The 21,957-nt window shown below is 43.8% G+C and overlaps 1 protein-coding gene across 1 annotated transcript in view; it reads left to right on the forward strand.

Annotated features, from left to right (window-relative positions):
- Nucleotides 1–529: 529 nt before the first annotated feature.
- Nucleotides 530–21,957, forward strand: part of ARHGAP20 (Rho GTPase activating protein 20) — a 63,266-nt gene continuing 41,838 nt past the window's right edge. The window contains 2 exon segments of the mRNA XM_061457718.1: nucleotides 530–732; nucleotides 11,052–11,137. Coding sequence (XP_061313702.1) covers nucleotides 631–732; nucleotides 11,052–11,137 — 188 coding nt within the window. The 5' untranslated portion in view covers nucleotides 530–630.

A 21,957-nucleotide genomic window follows, 5' to 3' on the forward strand; every position in this document is an offset into this window, starting at 1 on the left:
GACAGGGTAACTCTGAGCAGCGCAACACCCATCCCTGGGGCCATGCAGCAGCTCCCAGCACCGGGACCCCCAACACCTGTACCCCCAGCACCGGGACCCCCAACACCTGTACCCGCAGCACCGGGACTCCCAACACCTGTACCCGCAGCATCCGGACCCCCAACACTTGTACCCGCAGCACCGGGACCCCCAACACCTGTACCCCCAGCATCCGGACCCCCAACACCTGTACCCCCAGCACCGGACCCCCAACACCTGTACCCCCAGCACCCGGCCCCCCTCCTCCCGGATCCCAGCTCCCACCCCTGGCCGCCGCCCGCCTGCTGTCTCTAACCGGCCCTCAGCGCGCGCATGCGCGGGGAGAGTTTGCTCGCCCCCTCCCCAGCACGAGCGCACCCCCCACGCCCCCGCCCGGCTTCCACGGCCGGCGCATGCGCGTCGCGTCCTCCCCGACACACGGGTCTTCGCGCAGAGCAGGGCGAACCTGCGGGGGGCGTGTCCTCGCGGGGGGCGTGTCCCGGAGGGGGCGTGTCCCTCGGGGGGGCGTGTCGCGGCGCGCCCTGTCCATGGTGCGGGCTGTGGCGGCGGTGCGGGTGTCCCCGCGGCGGGAGCGCTGCGGCGCGGGGCTGCATGGACGTGATGTCCCCGCAACAGGAGCTCCTCGGCCCCAGCCGCTCGTCCTCCGTGAGCGGCGAGAGCAGGGGCTTCACCGCCGCCGCCGACAGCAAGAAGGTGAGGCCGCCCCCGGGAGACCCCGCGGGAAAGACCCCCTCCTGGTCCCGAGCTCCGGTCCCAGAGCCCCCCATGGGTCACCCCCAGTCAGCGCCGCCCCATCGGCCCCGGTCCTGCCCCGCCGGGTCCGGTGCCGGGGGAGCTGCCGAGGGAGCTGGTTGTCTGCGGGAAGGGCTTGCTGCGGAGGAGGGGATGCGGCGGTGCCCGGGGAGCTCAGAGGGCTCTGCCCGGTGGGTAGCCCCGGGGACCTCAGCAGGGTTGCTGTACGGATGTCCCGGGAGCAAAGGGAGGCTGCTGCCTGGATGTCCGCGGTAGGTGAGGAGCGTTGCTGCCCAGATGTCCCGGGGAGCTACGGAAAGGTGTGCTGGGTGGGGGTCAGTGAAGCCAAGGGTATGGATTTACCGGTGAGCTGGAGCTGGATTCTACATGGATGTGCTGGGGAGATAGTAAAGGCTTTGCTGCATAGATGTCCTGGGGAGACCTAAAGAGGGGCTTTGCTGTATGGATGCCTGGAGGTTTTGTTGGCTGGGTATAAGAGGAAGAGGGGTGGAGGTTTGCAGAGTCCTTATCCAGGGGATCTAAGAGGGATCTGCTGCATGTGTGCCTGGGGGGGAGTGAGGGAAGGGTTTGCTAGAGCTGAGGAGGTTTGTTGGCTGCTCTCGCACGTGCTTTGTGCAAAAGAAATGTAAGAGCAGCTTCCCAAAGAAGCGCCTTCTGCTCTAAGTGCATCAATTGATGGCAGAAGAGCGTCATCCCGTCTTCAAAACTGGTTGTAAAATCTGTTTGGTGTCTCGAATCGCTTTTCAGCATCTGACACTATCAAGTGCAAAGCGTTCACTTCAGCGTACATCCAAGTGCTTGTTTCTACCTTATACTCAGCTGTAACAAGCTGTAACTCTGTAACAGGAATAATGTAATAACCACGTTCTTCCTGTGTAAAACAGGAATGCTTCTTTTACCTTTGTTGTAGCAAGTGCCATAGTGTTTTTCTACCCAAAGTAGAGCCGATATTTTCTTGCCTTTCCTATTTTGCCTCACAGTGGCTTTTAAATCCTATGCACTGCCTTGTCTTTAGAGGTGCACAATACTACTGACTGGCAAATAGGCTGGCAGGATTAGAATGACTGGCCAGGTTACAGTGTCCTTTACTAAATCTGTCCACCTGGTGACATGAATTTAGGATGTGTGGTAGGGGAGGCTGAGCTTGTGTCCAGTCCTGTGGCTGAGTGGTGGCTGGGGCTCTGCTGGCACACTGGCACAGCGGTGTGGAGAGGAGTCCAGGTCCCTCTCCTCCCGCTGAAGGGTCTCTTTGGGCTGGAAAGTGGTGTGGTGCATTTCCGTGGGCTGTGTCCATGTGTGCCATGTCCCACCAAGGCACATAGCACTCCACCCTCACCAGAGCCTTGGGGACGTCATCCATGGCAGCTGCTGGGACCACTTCCATTTCACATGCTGTGAAATGGTTGCCTGGAGAGTGTGCGGCCAAGACTTCTACCACACTTTGCTGCAGTTACTACCTTACCAGTTTCTGAAAGGGAGTGTGATACACCTACACAAAGCAGTGGGGTACCTTCTGCTGCCTAGCTGGACAGAGTAATGCAATAGATACTCACACTCTCCAAGACCTGCAGTCTAATTTGAGATGGCCAAATGGGTGGCTTTGATTTTTCTTCTATCATTTCTTTCATTTTTGCTGAAGACAGAGTACGATATACCTTCCAACCTGGCAGAGACCTGATGCCTGCCTGATAATGCAAAGGGATGCTCAGGTACTATGAAGATGATCATTTTTTTCTTACAAGTTCTACGTTATGATTCAGCATTCTGAGGACAAATATTAATGGTAGCACTTGTGTTTCCTATTCCTGCTCCAAACAGCCCACAGTAGAAGACACAGAAAACCTTGGTTTTCCCAGCAGTGACAACCGTGTGGGGATATTGCTTTTTATGGATCTTGGCAGCCCTTTTGGAATTCCTCAGTGTGGAGGCACATTCAGTGGGGTACCGATAGAGATCCTCATGTGGAGAAGCAGCTTGAGACCCTGGCTGGGCCACACAGCATATGGCAGCTTTGCACACCATACACAGCCACCAACATTCAGCCAACTGCTCAGCTGCTTGTCCATGGTTGTGGTGCTCCCTTGAGATTACTAGCATGCCATCTCTTTATGCCTATGTGTGGAAGAAGATTCCTACCTTTATCCATGTGCAGCAGTGGGTTTGTCCTAGTTTTGCCTGAGGCTGGATCTCAGTGACAGTTTGAGTATTTTTTTTACTACTTGGGTCCTATGGACTCTCTATATACCTCTGTTTTGTCTTCCACTTAGCGCCAGAGCATCATAGTTATTTACAATGCAGAAAGTCTTTCTTACTGCTGAGGAGATTACACTGCTTGTATTGGTTACATATAGTTAAATGGAAGAATGTTTTGGCAAGGAATCAGTTTTGATACCGGTGACACAGCATGTCAAGTTGAACAATTGTGTTGCAAATACGTATTTAACGTAACTATTTTACTTTCCAGCAGAAATGCCCTCATATGCTAAGTGACCACTGAAGCTTTCTCCCTTTTTATTGTCATGGCTATGCCTTTCTCAAATTAGAGAATTGCTGCACTGTCCTGTGGTTGTCTGAACTCCTACTTCATCTTTCTCTTGGCTGTCAAAACAAAGCTGAAGGATCACATGCTTGATCCGCATCATAGGACCAAGAGACAGAAAATGTCTAGGACTTTTTTCATGTATTTTGTGTGACCATTTAAACTATTTTCCAGGAAACATTTCCCTTCCTTTTCTTGACAGGCAAAGTGGTTTGAACTGCTAACCTACCTTGTAGACACAGGAAAGTTCTCTCTGTTACAGGGCATTCAGCACATTGTTTAAAGGTGACACTGAAGTGCAGTGTTGTAGTTAATGCTTTTGGAAAATTCTGGACTAGATTCCCTCCTTTACTGGGCTTACTGGAGTCACTGGACTATGTGTGGTTGACCTCCAGAGAAGTTTTGTACAGACTGTTTAGTTTAGTAACCAATACCAGTAAATTGATGCAACTCTGAAGTGGATTGTAGTAACATGAGTAAGAGTGATTCTACAGATAGAGCTTATTTCTGCAGTTTTATCAAAGCAAACTGTGCAAGAGAGATGCCTTTTATGCCAGTCTAACTGTGTCAGCAGCATCAGCTGTGGTCATTTGACCATATTTATAAGTTCCTGGTCTTACACTTCTCTCTTCTTAGAAGGGCTAGATTCCAACCAACCCTGAGTATCTTACACAAAATAATATTTGGTAACACAAGGAGTCACTCTTAGGATTTTGTTCTGCCTCCTCAAAGATTTCAAGTAACTATTTAGAATGTTTTGGAGGCCCAGCAATTTTTAATATTTACTCATACCACATGCAAAAGATTAACCGTTTTGCACACTAAACAAAATAGTATTTATGGTTTGAGACTTGAAATATGGTATCCCATCGCTATAAAAATATGTTTCTTTGTGATTCTGATCACACATACAGCAACAGTTTACTGGCAGGGAAAGTTACAGTGTTCCCCAGCACTATACTAAATGGGTGAAATTCAAGGAAATTAATGGCATTGGAAGAGTGAAGGTAGTCATGCAGATCTTCATCCCTTTACTTATTCTGCAAAGAAGAATCAAGTATGTATTTGCCATTATATTTGATGGCACCTTGATCTCATGCCATTAAATATATGCTTTTTAACGTAAGTTTGCTTAAGCAGAGTTTTCTTCTTCCTGTAAGTCTCTGTTCTGTTTAATGTGATCCTGGATGAGAATATAGTAGGTTGCTTCAAAAACCACACCTGGTAGCGCTGGGAATTATGGCTGTTCAGGAACATTTTTGGCACCATTTAGTGAAGTTATAGATAATTCCTGTCCTAGAATCACAGAATAATTAGGGTTTGCAAGGACCTTAAGATCATCAAGTGCAACCCCCCTGCCATCCTGCAAACATATCCTGGAGCAGTTTTATCTCTGATGAGGATTGAAAAGGCCCCTATTTTAATGAAGTCATCTGCATAGCTGGTCTGTATATTGAAGTCACCTTGGCAGGCTGTGCTGGCTTATGATAGCTAACTGTTGTGATATGCTTCCTGATGCTGCTTGAATTCTAAACTAACATTCCCCTGTCTGCCCATGAGAGAAACTGAAAATGGTGCTTATACCTATGTGTTCTAGTTGTCGAGTTTCCCAGCCTTGGGGTTTCTTCTTGTCCCTCATGGGGGCAGTTGGAAAGAGAGGGATTTGGCAGGTCATGTGGTATCTAATACCCAGGAACTGCATATATCAAATTATTGCCTGATTACTTAATGCTGCTTGAAACATCCATCTATGAACTGGGGGAGGGAATCTGCTTTCTCTGTCATCTGAAAACTGCTTCTGAGAAAGCCTTGCTATGCAGAAACTGGGCAGAATTGTGTCCATTTGTTAACCTTCCTGTTTTGCGTCAAGCTTGAAAAGAAACTTTGAGCTTCATCAAAACCACCACAACCAGAGAGTCGCTGGTCTGAGCACTGTGAACACAGTGAAGCTGACAACAGGACCCATGGGTGAAATATTCCATGCTTCCCTCCTCCACATTTTTAGTAGTCTTCCACATCTCCATCTTCTGATGTAGATGGGTGGGATCTTTTGGGCACATCCATATCAGTGGTTCCAGAGATCCTTATCTTTTGGAAGGTAGGTGGTAGAACATCTCTTGCTCTTAGTTTCTTTCATTCTTTTTTCTTTCTACTCTGAGATAGCCTTTAATCTCCATATTTGTTCCATAATTATGGGCTTTTGCTTCCACTGTGCTAATAGGTTTTTCCTCTTGTGCCCCTGCAATTGGTTTTCTCCCTGGTTATCCATCCAAAAATGGTTTTCTTTTTAGGAAAGTCCTTGTAAGTAAAAATATTCTGCCAGCATAAACAAATGCACATAGTTTTGTTACCTGCTCTGTCTTTATGGTAAATGGGCTTTCCATGGGACCTAGACATTTCTGCTGCCTGAGCCAGCAGTTCAAATGCAGTCGTCCTCTCACTCTGTTTGTAAGGGTTCAAGAATGTTATAGGTCAATATAGGGCCTTTTCTTGCTCTACTGAAGTATAAGAGATTCTTGCTATTTCTGTTATTTTTAGACAATGCTAGACTGTAAGTTTAACAAGTACTGGATTATAGTATGTAGGAAGAAATGATTTATTGCCTCTTATAAGTGGCCTGGTGATGCAGGGGAAAGAGTGATGCCCAATTGTCCTGTGAAATTAACTGCTAGGTGTTGAGGATTGCTTTGAATTTTGATTTTTAGGCAGTCAGTTGAACTTGGCCCTACAGGTTTTGGTAAAGATTTGTGTTCTGTGCTTTGGTTCATGTCTAGCTAAACCAGAAACGTGTGCCACAGATATGTTCTGTTGCTCAGACAAAAAGAGCAGAGTTTGCATGGGTGAAATCCCTCATGGTGTTAACTTAAAAAAGTAGGCTTTGTTAAAATCAGACTTAAAAAAAACAAACAAACAAAAGCAAAAGAGACTTAAAGCAGTGAGAGGGAGAGCTTAGCCACCTGAGTGCTGTCCTGAGCTCCAGCTATTGACACATCTGAGGGTTGTCCCTGTCACCCAGTTATACGACCCAGGCAGATGTCCCAGCCTTGACCCACTTTTGGAGCGAGCCTGTAAATAAGGAGTCTCAAATCCTTTAATGTCTGGGGAGGCTTTTACAACAGTATTTGCACATTGCTGAGGAGGTATCTCTGCTGTGTTTACCTGTTGGCCAGGAACTGAACACATTTTTCAACAATTTTGTATATGGCTCTTAGACACCAGGTAATATAGTTTTCTCACCCTAAGCTCAAACCACTCTCTGAGAAGGCAACTGTTCCTTATGATACCGAGTTCACAAATTTGTCTGTTGCTTCTCTTTTGCTCAGATAGCAAGGAGATGATTGAGCCGATTAACTCAATTTTCTTGCTCACCTTAGTTGTCTCCTACAGTCAGCGGAGGAAAAGAGCACTTCTAGGACAAGACAAACTGTGCGCTATGTGTGTCTGTTTCTCTCTGTTGGAACACAGGGCAAACAGTTCAGGTGTGCAAGTGAGAAGGATCCTCCTGCTCGTGTCTGACCATTGTGTCTGTCAGGCAGCACAACCTGGCTGTGTGAGCAGTGTGCTCTTGAGGAATCCCAGCACAGTCCCTGCGTTAGCCTGCCTGCTGCCACCTCTTGCACCTTTGCAGGAGCTGCAGTGGGGTATCCGCTTATTGCATTGTTTTTCAATTCTCCAGATACTTGCAAAATATCCTAAACACTATATCTGTTATTTGTCATCACAAAAGAAATAGTAAGCGCTGTGATTTTTTTCATGCATCCTTTATTATTTCATGCTCTGCCATTCTCTTTCTAAATGTGATGGTTAAGTGATATACATAAGGTACAAGGGAGTACTTTATCTTCAGATTCAATTTTTTTTGAGGCCATAATGCACATGCTGCTCTATGTTACCTTTTTCACATAATGGGAATTAACATAATAACTTGGCAATATATTAATTTACATAAATTCCATATAATACTACTTTCCACTTCAACTGTGAGACGAAATTATCATTGAATAGTGGCAGTCAGGAACAGATTTTTCCTCCAGCTGATGAGTTGTGAGATACTTGTGAAAGTTTTACTGTAATCCTGAGATCTGTAGGGGTTCTGATTCCTGAGGAGAGGCAACATATTTTCAGTGATGGTTTGCAAGATTACTGTCCTCAGCATGGTGGGCTGATCTGCTCATAAACCACCTACCATCACAGTTTACAAAACAGTGTTTGAGTGTAGTTCTGATCGTTATCTGGTGCAAATCCATTCTTTTGAAATTCATAGCCCGATGTCTGTTTGTATCAGATGAGAAACTGGACAAATACTACCACCAGTCCAACAACTGGAAAAGCAAAACTTTTCTGTTAAAACCACCAGCAGAAATGCAGGAAATATAAAGTTAAACCTGAATCGGGGGAAGGAGGGAAGGAACTCGAGCTTTTGAGTGAGAGGAAGGCAAAAATAACTTAGTTTGTTCTGACTGATACAAGATTATAATCTTTGCATCTGGCACACTGTAAACATTCATTATGGATACCAATTTTATGATACATTTCACATGGGCGTGACTCAGTCAGCAAATATGAGGTTTTCTCTCTGTTGACCTTTCTAATATTTACATGAAAAAAATGGGAGGTTATGATGTGGGACACATGTTGAGAAATGCTTCTCTGTGTTTCACGCTTACATAATTGGTCATTGCATCTCCTTTTGCTCCCAAACATCTGCTCTCACTACAGCTGTTCAGAATGTATCTCCTCTTCTCCACATTGCCAGCATGACATCCTTGCACATGTAAACGCAGTGAAACTGAGGAGAGCAACTGAGTCCAACTTAACCAAAAATGAATTTTTCCTCTTCCTTCTCAAAGTAAATCAGTCCAAGTTATCATGGCGGTCACTTACTTTATCTTCCTAAGCTCTGTACATGGCAAAATACAGTCAAAACCCCTCTTTCTGTCTGTAGTCAGCATCTCTATGTAGTGTTTTTATTTACATACAGCTGACCTGACTCTCTTTATTTTTGCTGTGAAAATTTTCCAAATCTCATCAATGTTTGGTTTATGTTTTAAGGCTCTTTTTTAAATTTTATTTCCTTATTTATTTTTATTAAGTTGTACTTAATAGCTGTGTTAAGAGGTTGCCCAGTGAGGCTGTGTAATCTCATCCTTGGAGGCTGGACCACAGACCTGGACCAGAAGTGGCCCAGAGCAGCATGCTTGAATGGGTGTTACTCTTGGCAGGTCCAGGGAGGCTGGACCACAGACCTCTTGGGATCTCCTCCAATCTGAATTTTCAGTGACTCTCTGTCAGGTGTTTGAGCTCTTATTCAACTTGCTGTAGTCCTAATCTTTACCTTGGTCCTCACATATTTGTCAAGACTAGAATCTCATTGCTGCAGTCACTATTCAGCATTGCTAACCCAAGCATGAAAAAAATTGCTGTAATTGGCAGAGATTTTAAGATGCTGCATTTTTTTCAGTGGCTTCCTTTTCAGACCTGAGAAGTCAAAGGAATTAATATCTCTTTGAACACATAACCAAATCTCCAATGCATCTGTAGGCCCTGATATGCTCTAGCTGAGATGCTCTACTTTTAACCACCCCCTGAAAGCCACCTGACCAATAACAAGACTTGCAGTAAATTTACAGTTGGGGAGTTGATGCTCTGTATAAACTCCTGAAATCTGCTGGTTGTGTGAAATCTGTGCCTTGTCTGCTGTAGGATGTTAGACTGCATGGTGACACAAGTCTTCATATTTGTAGATAGGCTACTTTTTAAACTGCTAACAGCTTTTCAGATTTGCTACTATGACAGACTGATTTTATTCACTAGAAAAATTTAGGCAAGTATATATTTTTTTTTCTCAAAACTAGCAAAAATGGGCATCTGTTTTGTTAGTCATCTATTATTATCCAGTTATAGTCCAGTCGAAGACAGCTAACTGTTCCCAGACCTGATTTATCAGTCTTGAGGAGTTAGTTTTTGATAAAAGAAACAGGCAGAAGTGGATAATTTTCAAAGGTGGATTCAAATTACACAGTTGAATTGGTAACAATTGCTGCACAATAACTGGAACTGAGCAACTGACAAAACAAACAAGCCTGCACCACATAAATAGAGGGGGAACCAAAAAAATGACATTGTAACAAATGCACTGCAATGAGTGAAAGAAATGCACTTGTCAAAAGCAAGTAAAACATGTAGTATTGTAGAGTTTCATTTCTCTGAGGAGATCACGTTGTGCACCTGCCCAAACAAAACGTGTGCCCCATCCAGCACATACATTGGCAGAAGAATCAGTTGCTCCCTACCATATTTGTTCCTGGTAGTGTTTATTGTTAGTATAAAGGAAGAAAGTTATGCTTTGCCATTAGCTGCAAACAGAGACTTCCTGACTGTCAAAGATTCACCTGTCTGTGGGCTCTCAGTGGTTACAGGCTGGCGCAAGGGGCCGCTCCACACAGGATAGTGTCCTGTCAGGTGGAGTTCAACCCCGCTCCTTTTGTCTGCCAGTTTGTTCTGAAAAACGTTTGTGCTAAATAAGGTAACAACTACCCTTCTGGTGGAGGGTCAGTGAGTGGAGAGGTCATGCACCTCAGCAGCAGGCTGCACAACTGGGTCCAGAGAGCAGCTCCACGGTTAGGGACGGGAATCCTTAGTTTTGCTTCCAGCTGCAGGGGGAGATGATATAGCCGTGAATACATTTGTGTTGAGGAAAAGGTGTCTCTTTGTCTCCTGTGGGTGCTTTTGAAAATTCCTGCCTCTGGGGAAAACAGTGCTGTTTATTTGCTAAGTATTTTTATTTTAATATTCAACATCACTGGCTGGGAATCCATGCTCCCTTGCCAGCTGCTGCCATTTTCATCTCTTCCCTGTGCTTTGTCTTTTTCCTCCTGCATTCTCTGTCTTGGAGTGTCTCCTTTTTATCATTCTCTTCCTAGTTCGTTGCTACGAATTGACCTCTCGCTTTCCTATTTTTTCCCATACATAATCAGGAATGAAAAAAACATCATTATAGAGTCATAGAACCATAGAATAGTTAGGGTTGGAAAGGACCTTAAGATAATCTAGTTCCAGCCCCCTGCCATGGGCAGGGACACCTCCCACTAAACTATGCCACCCAAGGCTCTGTCCAACCTGGACTTGAGCACCACTAGGGATGAAGGATTCCCAACTTCCTTGGGCAACCCATTCCAGCTTGTCAACATGAGAAACAAGATGTAATACTCCAGCTAGATTAGTAGGGAAGGAAAATGCCCTCCTCTCTAAAGATCTGGAAGAAAATGGTAGCGCAATATAGCATGTAAGGTTAGTTGGGTAGAATCCAAACCTTGATTTATGGTAAATGTCAGACCTGATACAGAAATGTATGAAACATTTAAAATTTGAGCCACCACTTGGATATTTGATAAATGTGAAATAAAATAGATTATTAAGGGACAAAAAAAGTGATTAAGGACAAGCTCTAGGTGTTTATTTCATGCATGCAGCGTACCTCAGGCATTTGTGTCTAGACACTAATTATCAGCTTTTCTTTATCACTGGTTTTCTGGTTGTGCTTCTGTTTTTCTCAATATGTGATATTTTACAACTGTTTTCGCCCTCCTGGGTTGTAATGGCAATAAGTCAACCTTTTTCCTTGGTCTGAAATTGGAGCCTGGCTGTGGCAAACCTGTATGCACACAGTTACAGTCCCAAATCTCACCTGTGATTTCATTTTGTTTCTCTTTCCAATCAGAAAATGAAGAGTTTGGCCCAAAGACGCCAGTCTGCACCGTCTTTGATCTTTGTCAAAGCACTGAACAGATCTAGATCGGTCTCAAGGTGAGTCAGTGAGTTTTGCTGGCAGTTTCTCAGCCCCAAACTTGAAACATTTTTGAGCTATTATCCACACCAGGTTGTCAAACACAATTCAGGTTGCCTGGTGGCTGCCCGGTGGCTGCCCAGCTATAAAGTCTACTGAAAAATGTGATAGACCAGCTCAGATGCTGGCTGATCTCCTAGAGGGGGTTTCCCCAGTGCTGCCACACTAAGCTGTTCATACCCAACTGGGCAAGCAGAGGTGTTCCGCAGTTTGCAACTGGGCATGCAATGTTTGGGCTGCTCAGTTCTAATTAATCTGTGGCTGGCCATGATTGCCTGCTGGGAAGATGGCATGGGAAGAAGATGATGCATATTTCCTACCTTTTCCTTTGCACACTCATACATGCAGTGCCAGGCATAACTCAGGAGTGATTATTGTGGGATGATACAGTTTATTTTGAGCTAAGATTTTGCCATGGACTGCTGCATGGTACAGGCTCCTTGGGGTCTGGAAGCCCCTGCTGGTTTAAGACAATGCTTTGGGCTAGGATCTGATGGTCACAGCCTTCTCCCATCCAGCATTAGCACTTGAGGGGCTGAGTATGTTGGAGGTGTGCGGGTGTGAAGCATTCAGCATTTTTTGCCTTCATCTCCTGACAGGGCCAGCCCTTCCTTTTCCTTCCCTACCTCACATGAAGCTTCCATAGAAATGGGAGTTTCTATGGAACTAGTCCCCTGTTCAGCCCCAGCCCTGACCTGCCATTTGAACCACTCTGCATACATAGCTTTTGTCTTCCTGCACTACAGTTCATTAGACTCTAAACTTACAAAACATAAGTGTTTATCGAGAAGTGAACCATCTGGTAGGCTGTTAATGCTTCCAGCTGTGTAGAGCTCTTTATGGAGAAACAGTATTGACAGAAATTAAAGTATGGCTTAGTAAGGAGAATTTTTTCCTACTCTGTGGTATGTTAAGTAATCCAAGTGTGAGCTTTGGAAAGTTTTTTGTGTTTGATCTACTAATACCTGGTTTTGTATTTGTCATCATGCAGAATTCCACAGTATTTTAGAAAACTGTGAAAGTATTCTGTGAAAACATTGGAGTTGAAAAATAGGAAAGGAAAACAATTTGAAACTACTTGTGGGTCTTTTTGCTGGCTAAGACATAAAAGTGGAAACTTGGAAATGAATTCCTGAAGGTTTTTGTACAGTTTTGTGTAATGTAGTGGCCTGAGCCTAGGACTGAGAGCCAGTAACATGTTCTGGTTCTGTCTGTAAAATGTCTTCTGTGGCCTCTCTTTGACTTTGTTTGCAGGTCTTTAAAGTAAGATGAATGGGTATTTTGTACCCTCTTCATGAGAATATTGAAATTGTTTAGATTGTCTGTACTGCCGTATTTATTCATTTGCTATTATTTCGTCATACCTATGTTCATAACTGTGATATCACCTTTTGGGTGTAGATGACATGTTCATAACAAAGGCTGTGAAATTAGAGACTATTACTACAGAAAGTAGCAATAACTAGAGAGTGCAGGGGAGAAGAGAAAGGATGTTTCAGCTCTTGGACTTTAGGATTACCTGTAGTTTATAAACTTATGTCTCTAACGTCTTCCCTTCAAGCTGCCTTAAGACTTGCTCTTTGATATTAAGAGAGTGAACTATATTTGATGCTTATATTTCAACCTTATGTCATTTTCCTGCTGGAATGCTCAGACATGAACATTTTTCTTCAATTATGTTTGTTTGTATGTTTATTTTATTGCCTGCTCTGTAAGTATTAGAAATCAGACATAGTTGGAGGGACAATTTTACACTTTCTTAAGTGTAAATAGATCTTGCTTGTATAGCCCAGAATTGCTTATATAGATCAGAATTATTTCGCGATCTGTTGTGTGGAAGGATTATTTTTATAAGACCAGTTCATCAAGGCTTTGTATCAGAGAGGGCTGAAGGGGGGAAAATATTGCCTTGTTCTGCTCTAAGGGCAATGCTTTGCCTACCCGACAGACCCTGCTGCTTTCATAGCTGATTGATGCTGCCTCAGTCATGTCTGTCCCCTGCCTGTGACATGCAATGATTTAGCTGCTCCTATTTTGAATTGAAGCCTGTGGACTTAACGAGACGGGGTGAAGTCTGAGGACCCTGGTGCCAAAGCAGGTGATTTTGCAGGTTCAAAGGCTATCAGTTAGAGGGTAACACTCTGGTCGGTGTTTATTATTGTTCACAGGAGCAGTAATTCTCACCTGTGCCTGACTTCCTTGTTTGGCTGCTCAAAACACATTCCTCTTCATCACCAACTGATAGATGAGTTTGAACTCTCCACTCTGTTGTGTAAATGCTTAACTCTTGTGAAGTGCTTTCTCTTCAAGTGAGCTGAAGAGCAACAAAATGACTTCTCATGTTTTCTAATCTCCTCCAAATGTTTTATCTCAGACCTGTCTCAGCTCTTAGTTTCCCTTCTTGTAGACACAGCCAGCCTGTAAAATCCATTATTCTCCTCTGGCAGTGAGCCTTAATACTGGGACTCTGTAACACTAACTTGTTAATGGTTGATTAATGACTTGTAGATAATAAAGCTCCTATCTGAAGTTAGCAAACATGTGTGAGGGATTTATATGAATCCTCTCACCTCAGCAGCTGGCTCATCTCAATATTTGTTGAAAATAATGAGCAAGTGCAAAGTTTAAAAGGGCAGGAATTACTTAGCAGCACAAGTCAGTTTGTATTTTTATATCATTCTATATATCAGGCGTCCTTCATTTATATACAGGGCACTTTCACAAAATGTGGTGGCACCCACTTTGGACAGACTTACTTTGGGGCATTTTAAATTATTCAAAGAAACCACTGTGACATCTCTGACATCTATTTAGCATTAAGAGGATTAAGGTGTTTTAATGGAAGTGTTGTAGCTGTGATGGCATGAGGATGTAAATAAGATGAGATGGTTTGACTGGAAAATCAGACGCTTGTGTTGTCAACCTCTTCAGTCCTGAAACAGCAGCAAATATGAAACTCTTATGTGCTTAAAACCTTGTTGGTTTGGGGTTTTGTTTCTTTTTTTTTTCTCCAGTTATATCATTTCGTTTACTGAAAGTTAAGCCTTCCTTAAAAATCCTGCCTTGCCATGACAGTTGTCTAAAAAGAGCTACAAGATATTTGTGCTACACAAGAATTTTGGGATGGGTGATGCACAGTTGTGCAACCACACCGTAATGCCTGCCTCACTCGCCTGTAACAGCAGGCACCAGAGGAACATAATAAATAATACATATACTATAATGGAATTTGGGCCCTTACTTTGAGATGAAAATATGCAGACTATTCATTGCCTCCTGTTCTTGCTTCTTGTCCTTTTCTTTTTTTTTTTGTACAGTTTCTCTTTCATCACAAAATAATGATGAATAGGCATTTAGGGACTCTTTCACATCATCAGACGTCCTCTTTGGAAGCACTTTGAGCAAAGTTATTCTAGAAATACATTGAAAAAGCAAGCTTTTTGTATTTTTCTTGGCTGATACTCAGATGTAAGAAAATTAAGTTTGATTGTTAACTCTGTTAATGTGTATGAAATCAGCAAAGGATTTAGGTTAGTTATATTTGGCCCTGGACCTGTTCTGCAGTGGTTATTTTCCTCTTACTTTTCCTTGGTGTCCTTTAATGAAAACTGCACAACTTAATGAGGTACACTTCAGTGTAACACAAATTAAGGGCTTGAAGCAGAAATGTATGAGGCCTGCATTTAAACATCAGGTCTTGTCATCTCAAAATAGTTTATATAGAATAACAAAGACTTGTTTCAAGCCAAATTTGTTTTGCTGTCCCTCAAAACAATTTTCATATGTGACAAAGCCCAGGCTACGAAGTTTCTGCTCTGCACTGGTGGACTTCTGCTCACATCTTGGGTATTTCACAAGGACGGCCAAATTCTGTTATGCACTTGCTGGCAGCTTCCCCTTTCCTAATGCACATCTCACTGGATCTTTATGTTTTTATGTTCTTAAAATGATTAATATAATTTCACAATTTGAGTCTACATGATCATTTATAGATCTGTCTCTATACACGAAAGCTGTTAAAATATCAGTGATGAAACTACTCTTTATTATAGCATGTAATGTGTTTATTGTGTTATTTTGGTGCAATGTGGAAGCAGGGGCTGTTAAAAAAAAAAAAAAAGCATGCTTTTTAAGAGGTTTTATGAACAAATCTTTAAAGAACCTGAAAGTGGAGTACCTAAAGCGTCATCCCCACCCAGTTTTATTATGTGGCTTCTACGGTTGAAGAAGTTAAAGGCAAAAACTGAGAATTTCACAAGTTTCCAAGGTGGTTTTTCCCCCTTCTGTACATGGAAGCAATGTTATGCCATTCATGGAGGGGCTGCCCTTCCTTCTCCCAAAACACAGTAAGTGATTCTGGCATGTTGTCTTCCAGGGGTCTTGTGCCAAATGCTAAATATCCCAGATAACAAAGATCATATGTGTAGTCTAGTTAATACATTTCACTTGGCACTAATCAAATACAGAGTGTTCCCAAAGTCTTGGACATTGTGTTTTCAGGGTTTTAGTCAGAAGACATGTGGATGATCCAAGCTATGTGACTAGATGAAGACAAAAATACAGACTTCTAATAAATGTAAACTGCCAGGAAGCCTTAACTGTCTCTTTTTCACAGGGAAGATGAGTATTCGGTGTTTCAGGCAAATCTGATTGTGGGGGGGAAGGGAATAAAAGCTCATTGCAAGTAACTAACTTGTTAAGTAGGTATTTCTGTTGTCGTCATTTTGTTCATTCTTCACCCGTTTCCATGGCAGCAAATAATTTTGCCTAGCAAAATAATCTCTGTGAGGCGTGTTTGGTTGGTGAAGCGCAGCACCTCGGCATGGTACAGGGACATTGAGGGGGCTGCCTGCCACCCCATTGTACCTCACAGCCACTGTATGTGCTGGCTGTAGCAGGACAAGACCTGTGTGGGCAGGTACACCCCAAGCAGCCACTGTCCCCTTGGCCGTCATGGCAGAGGAAGGCATTGCTCTCATGCAGCCCCCCGGGCACTGTGACTGACTGTTGGAGTGTGGAGCCACCCAAATAGTGTGGTCACAAGGGATGAGGGTTTTTAAGTGCCTTCGTTCACCCTTAAGAAGAGGCATGCTGTGGAAGGGAGCCCTTGCAAGGCAGTCTTTCTGAAGCTGCAGGGCTCATGGCTTTTCAGGCTGTCGCTATTGCCAGGGTGGCTCCCAAAGGTGAAAACCCAAGTGGCAGCACACCAGAGGCAGCTCTGTGTCCTTCACTCCTCATCTTAGTCCTTTGTCTGAGAGACTTCAATACACTCAAGAATACAGAAGAGACGTTTTATTAAAGAAAGGAAGAAAAAAAGGCAAAATGCCACAAAGCAGAGTTTTCCAATTGAAGGGATTAAGTAGCAGCATTACACATTTTATCTTGACCATGATATTTCAGAGCTTTTCTTCATAAAGCTCCAGTTCCAGGAGCCATGTGTTTATAAAAATTGCAGTTTCGTTAGAAATCAAGTTCCTAGTCAGCAAGATGGAGGGAAAATCCTGTTCCTAAAGACTCAGTCAACAAAGCAAATGAAAAGTTCTTTTCCTTTGGGTTTTGGTTTTAGATTTAAATCAGCTTTGAAACTTCGGATCAGTATTTTTTCTGAGACTTTTCCATTGAATGAAAAGTTTTGATGTTTTAACATTTTATGGTTAATCTGAATGGGCAGAAATCTGCATGTGAACTTCCCTGGATTTCTCCCATGTTGTGTTACCCTATGTAAGGTAAAAATACATGAATTTGTAGAAAAATATGGGATTTTAAAAAAAAAAAACCCACACTATTTTGTATAAAATTGTTCTTCCTTTTTAATGGAATTGCACATAATTAAAATAACTTGTGATGATATTGTAGAAGTTGTCATTTCTAATTCATGCTTGATTTAAGCTAATTATGACACTGGAACATTGTTTCCTTAAAGCATGTGCTTGAACGCAAAAGTTATTTTAATGTAGTAATAGCCAGGGATAAAATTTTATTAACTGTTAACAAGGAACAGAGTGAACTTTCCAAGGCCTCAAATGGTCTTTTAACTCAGAGATTGGCATTCCTGTCCCCCTGCTGGTTTTATTCTGTTTGGTTTTGTGTGTGTGTGCGTATATTTGTTTTTGATAAAACCCATCAGTTCTTCCTTTATGACATACAAACTGGCTTATAGCAATGTTTGTACATCTGGAGATCGAAATGAGCTGCAGCTCTCAGAGATATGCTGCTTTTTTTATTAAAAGAAAAGGACTAGAGGTAACAAGAAGCAACGTTTTGGAGGAATTGGAGCTTAAATGAAGAATTAATTTCACAATAAATGACTAATAGTTTAACACTAGTGCTTTAAGCCGATTCCCCTTTGGATAGAGCTGTGACAGTTTTAAGACGAAGGCAGCGAGGGGCACTGCTCATCAGGATGAGGGCAGGGCTCTTCTTGTCCAGATGTCTCACTGTCCACATGTGCTTTTGGCTGCAGCTCGTTTTGGGGGCTTTTTGGATTAGGCCTTGACAGCTGGCATAATGCAGCTGTTGCCCAGCCATTGTGTATCCCTGATTGTAGACAATAAAGTCTCTGCCAAATGACAGTCTGGCCAAGCAGTTTGGGCAGCGGCATAGCTGAGGAAATCGCAGACCAGCTCAATCAGACTGCTTTGTGATCCTTTATCTTGTGTAAACAAGCAGAAATCCTCTAACGATGTGCCGGCTGATGTGCAGCCTCTGGTGCTCTCACCTCTGCAAGGACCAGGATTCAATACACATTGAACTCTCCTCCTGGCTGATGCTGCATTACTTCCTCTGGTCCAGTTGCTTCCTTGTGGTGCACAAAACTACTGGTGAGGAGTTTCTAATCACATTAAGGGAGTAACAGTCTGTCTCTCTTTCTGTGCCTGTGTTTTCGGTGTTCTAGTACCAGGAGCTAGATCCAATAAAGGATAATAAGCCTCAAGGGCAAGACGTGAATAATTCTGGTACCTGAATCTAAAGCCATAACTTAAGAAACATCATCTCAGTGGCTTGACCTCCCAAGTGCTTCTGTTCTTTAGGCAGTCTCCTACTGCCCAGAGAGCTGGCCAAACACCTAGAGTTGTGGTTTTGCACACCCGAGTACAGTATGACTGTTGGCAGCATTGGATGGGTCTGTGTCAAAGAACTAAACACTGCTGTGTGAGAGGTTCCTGAGAAGCTCCATCCACTGGTCCACCTACCCTATTTAACCTTCCTGTGCAAGAGCCAGGCCCTCACAAAAACAGTTGCAGACACTGCTGTCCTTTAAACCTCTGGCTGAGGCTGCTTTTCTGGAATCTTTTTAATACTTGTTTAGGTCAGTGGTTTCCAACCATGCAGTATCAGGGCTGAAGTGGGAAAGAACAGCTCATCAGGGATTTTGGCAGGGAGAGGCTGCATCCACCATTTGTGCCATCTAACAATCCCAGTATAAGCTATGGCAGGTGTTTCTGGCCTGCTCCTTAGCCAGGTCTCTGCAGACCGCCACAGTGCTTTGCAAAACTGCTGGCTGCAAAATCGGTGTGTTTTCAGTGGAAATTAATCACCCAGGTTCATCTCTTTGCCTCCTGAGGCAATTAATCTTCTGTTCCCAGAAGAGGGATGTAATTAGTACAGCAGAGGGTATGTGGAGTGAGTGGAGAGTTTGAAGTGAGGGGGCTTTCCCTTTTCATTTTGCCACTGAAGCTGGGCCATTGTGCAGAAGGACATGGAGTGTTCTGGGACCAAAACCCTTATGTTCACAGGAGAGAGCTTGGCTCTGTAGGTGAATGGTAAAAGCACTTACCTGGGAGGGGAAAGGCCTACATCTTTTCCCAGAATTGTTTTTGCATATCACCCACTGACAACACATCGAAGTTCAGCCTGTCCATTCCCCTAGCTTAAAGTTGTTCTAAGTACTGAGGTGAGTGTGCTGTTTTGGATCCACTTGTACTTATGGGGACCCTGTGCACTGAATACTGGCTGCATTCAGTGGGAGCAGGTATCTAAGTACATCTAGGTGCATGCTAGGTCTTCATGGCAGGATTATTTAGAAAATGCAGAAAAGAATGGTGAAGGCCTTCGCCAGAATGAATAAGCAGGGCTGCTGGGTTTTAATCCACCTTCATTCCCTCTCTTCCAACTCCTTGGTCTGGTAGTAAAACTGTATCTATATTGCAAGGCATCTCATCTTATCAGAGCATCTCTGGCAACATACTTGGTTGTTCAGGCAAAGCAGCCTCATGCTCATTTCCCTCAAGTTTGCTGTTTCCCCTCAGCTTTGCTGTCCAAGAGCAGGGCAGGTTTCCTAGTGGGTGGTGTGCCAAGTGTGACATTCATTTCTACAAGGAGATCACTAGTCAGACATGGGCAAGCTCTTCTGGTATATTAAAGACTTAAATAAACACAGGGAAAAACATCATGTGAAAGGCTGTCATGTTTCTCCCTCCTCCAGGCTGCTGTTCTTCACAGTTAACTGGCCTGTGCCTGCTTCTCCCTTACGTAAAGTAATTACCATGAGGTGCAGGGATGTGGGGAATCCTCTAATACCTTTTTCCCCCAGCTCAGATCACAGGTGGAATAGAAACCTCTGACTAACCTGCCTGTGTAGCTATTCATAGAACTTGTTGAATACAAGGGAGTTAGTTATAGGAGAGCAAACAGGTGCATGTGGCTGCAACTAATTTGTCTGCTGGCTATCCATAGGAATCTGGGTCGTTGCACTTGCAATAGCTGGCAGAGGCAGGCAGATCAAGTAATCTCTTCTCTGTAATAGGATAATTCCTGTGCTCTACTAGTAGTATCAAAATATGACTTAAAGCCCTTGAGGCAAGCCAAAGCCAGATTTGTTCCTGTTGCAGTTAGGACAGGTGTAGTGAAGTGACCACCTGTCTTCCACGTGGCACACCTATTGCAGGGAAGTGGTCCTTAAAAACTTAAGACAATACAAGGCTGAGCAGATCCTTCCTTCATGTCTGCAGTGAAGCTTTGTGGAGTTCACCCTACAGTATCCCACAGCTGTGGGGATACAGGAAAGGCTGGACAGCAGCAGCTTCAATGAGAGCTGCAGCTTGCAGGAGGATAAAGCTTGGTGAAGGGACTTATCTTTTAAAGGCAGTACTTGCAGCTTTTTATAGGTCACTTTGTATGTGATTGATTTGGTTATAATCATCAAGTTTTCTGAAAAAGGACCATCAGGGAACAGCAGGTAATGGATTCCAGGTTAGCCCTACCTAGCCACATATTTGAAGTCTTGCACTCTTCTGAATGCATTTGTTTTTCTTAAAACTCATTGTTGCCTAACTGCAGACTCTACCCAGGTGGGACAAGCCAAGGAGGGTAAGAGCCTAGCTGAATTATTTCTTGAAGAATGGGAAAATCAGAGGCTAAAGGGGAATGACTGTTGAACAGTGAGACTTTCAGAGACCATGGGCAGCTGCCTCTGGTATTACCTGATAAATAGGTGAGGTGACTGACAGGCAATAAAGCTAGGCAATCACCTAGAAAATGCTGTTTCCCTTTTAAAGGAAATGGTCACACAAGTGCCTTATTCTTGCCCATCTACAGCCTGTGTAACAGGTAGCTCCAGATGATAAGGTAGGCAGATAACACATAGGCCCACTAACAACCATACGTGATGGTGCAGAAGGGATTTCTAAAGATGCTCACACTGATCTTTTCACCTTATATGTGCCTCAGCTTGAAATGGCGAGTTTCTCCAGCGGTCTGCAGCATGTCCTGGCTATTTTTGGTAGCCCAGAATTCCCGGCTACTACATGACTTGTGCTGAACTCTTGTAATATTCACTTGGGAGTATTGTGTGCAGTTCTGGTGTCCTCAACATAAAAAGGACATGGAACTGTTGGAACAAGTCCAGAGGAGGGCCACGAGGATGATCAGGGGACTGGAGCACCTCCCGTATGAAGACAGGGTGAGAAAGTTGGGGCTGTTCAGCCTGGAGAAGAGAAGGCTGCATGGAGACCTCATAGCAGCCTTCCAGTATCTGAAGGGGGCCTATAGGGATGCTGGGCAGGGACTCTTCATTAGGGACTGTAGTGACAGGACAAGGGGTAATGGGTTAAAACTTAAACAGGGGAAGTTTAGATTGGATATAAGGAAGAAGTTCTTTCCTGTGAGGCTGGTGAGGCACTGGAATGGGTTGCCCAGGGAAGCTGTGAATGCTCCATCCCTGACCAGGTTGGGCAGAGCCTTGGGTGAGATGGTTTAGTGTGAGGTGACCCTCCCCATGGCAGGGGAGTTAGAACTCGATGATCTTAAGGTCCTCTCCAACTATTCTATGATCCCATGATTCTAATGCAGTTTGTAAGAAAACATTTGAAATCCCCTTTTGAAGGAAAAGTTAGTTTTGTCCATGAGGTAGCACAAAATAAATGGAGGTGAGCCAGGCTTTTAGATGTCCCAGTTGTGATTAAGCAGGATTAAATGACCCAACTGTGATTGCTACTTCCCAAAAAAATTTAAGTGGGACAGAAACCTTATCCCTTCAGGCTAATAAAATAATATTGGATGCTCATAGGGAGACATGGGTGAAACGGATGCCAGAAAGCTTCTCTGTATGCCTTCTTGGAATGGGTAGGATGGAGCTGAGGTGGAAGTGGCAAAGGTATCTTGTGCCTCCAGACTTCTTGTAGGCCACAAGAAGCTCTAAAAAGCCCAGACAGCCATATTGAAGAACTGCAGTGCTGGAGTGTTAAGTTCTGGCCTTTTCTTTGCCCTCTGTTAATCCTATGTTTTTTCCTTTTATCTGTCCATCTATCTATCCATCTATCTATTTATTTATTTCCAAAGG

Source organism: Pezoporus flaviventris, unplaced genomic scaffold (genome assembly GCF_033815535.1).
Source record: "Pezoporus flaviventris isolate CSIRO_AGI_PZ_B2104156 unplaced genomic scaffold, CSIRO_AGI_Pfla_v1 ptg000025l, whole genome shotgun sequence".
NCBI classification, from domain to species: domain Eukaryota; kingdom Metazoa; phylum Chordata; class Aves; order Psittaciformes; family Psittacidae; genus Pezoporus; species Pezoporus flaviventris.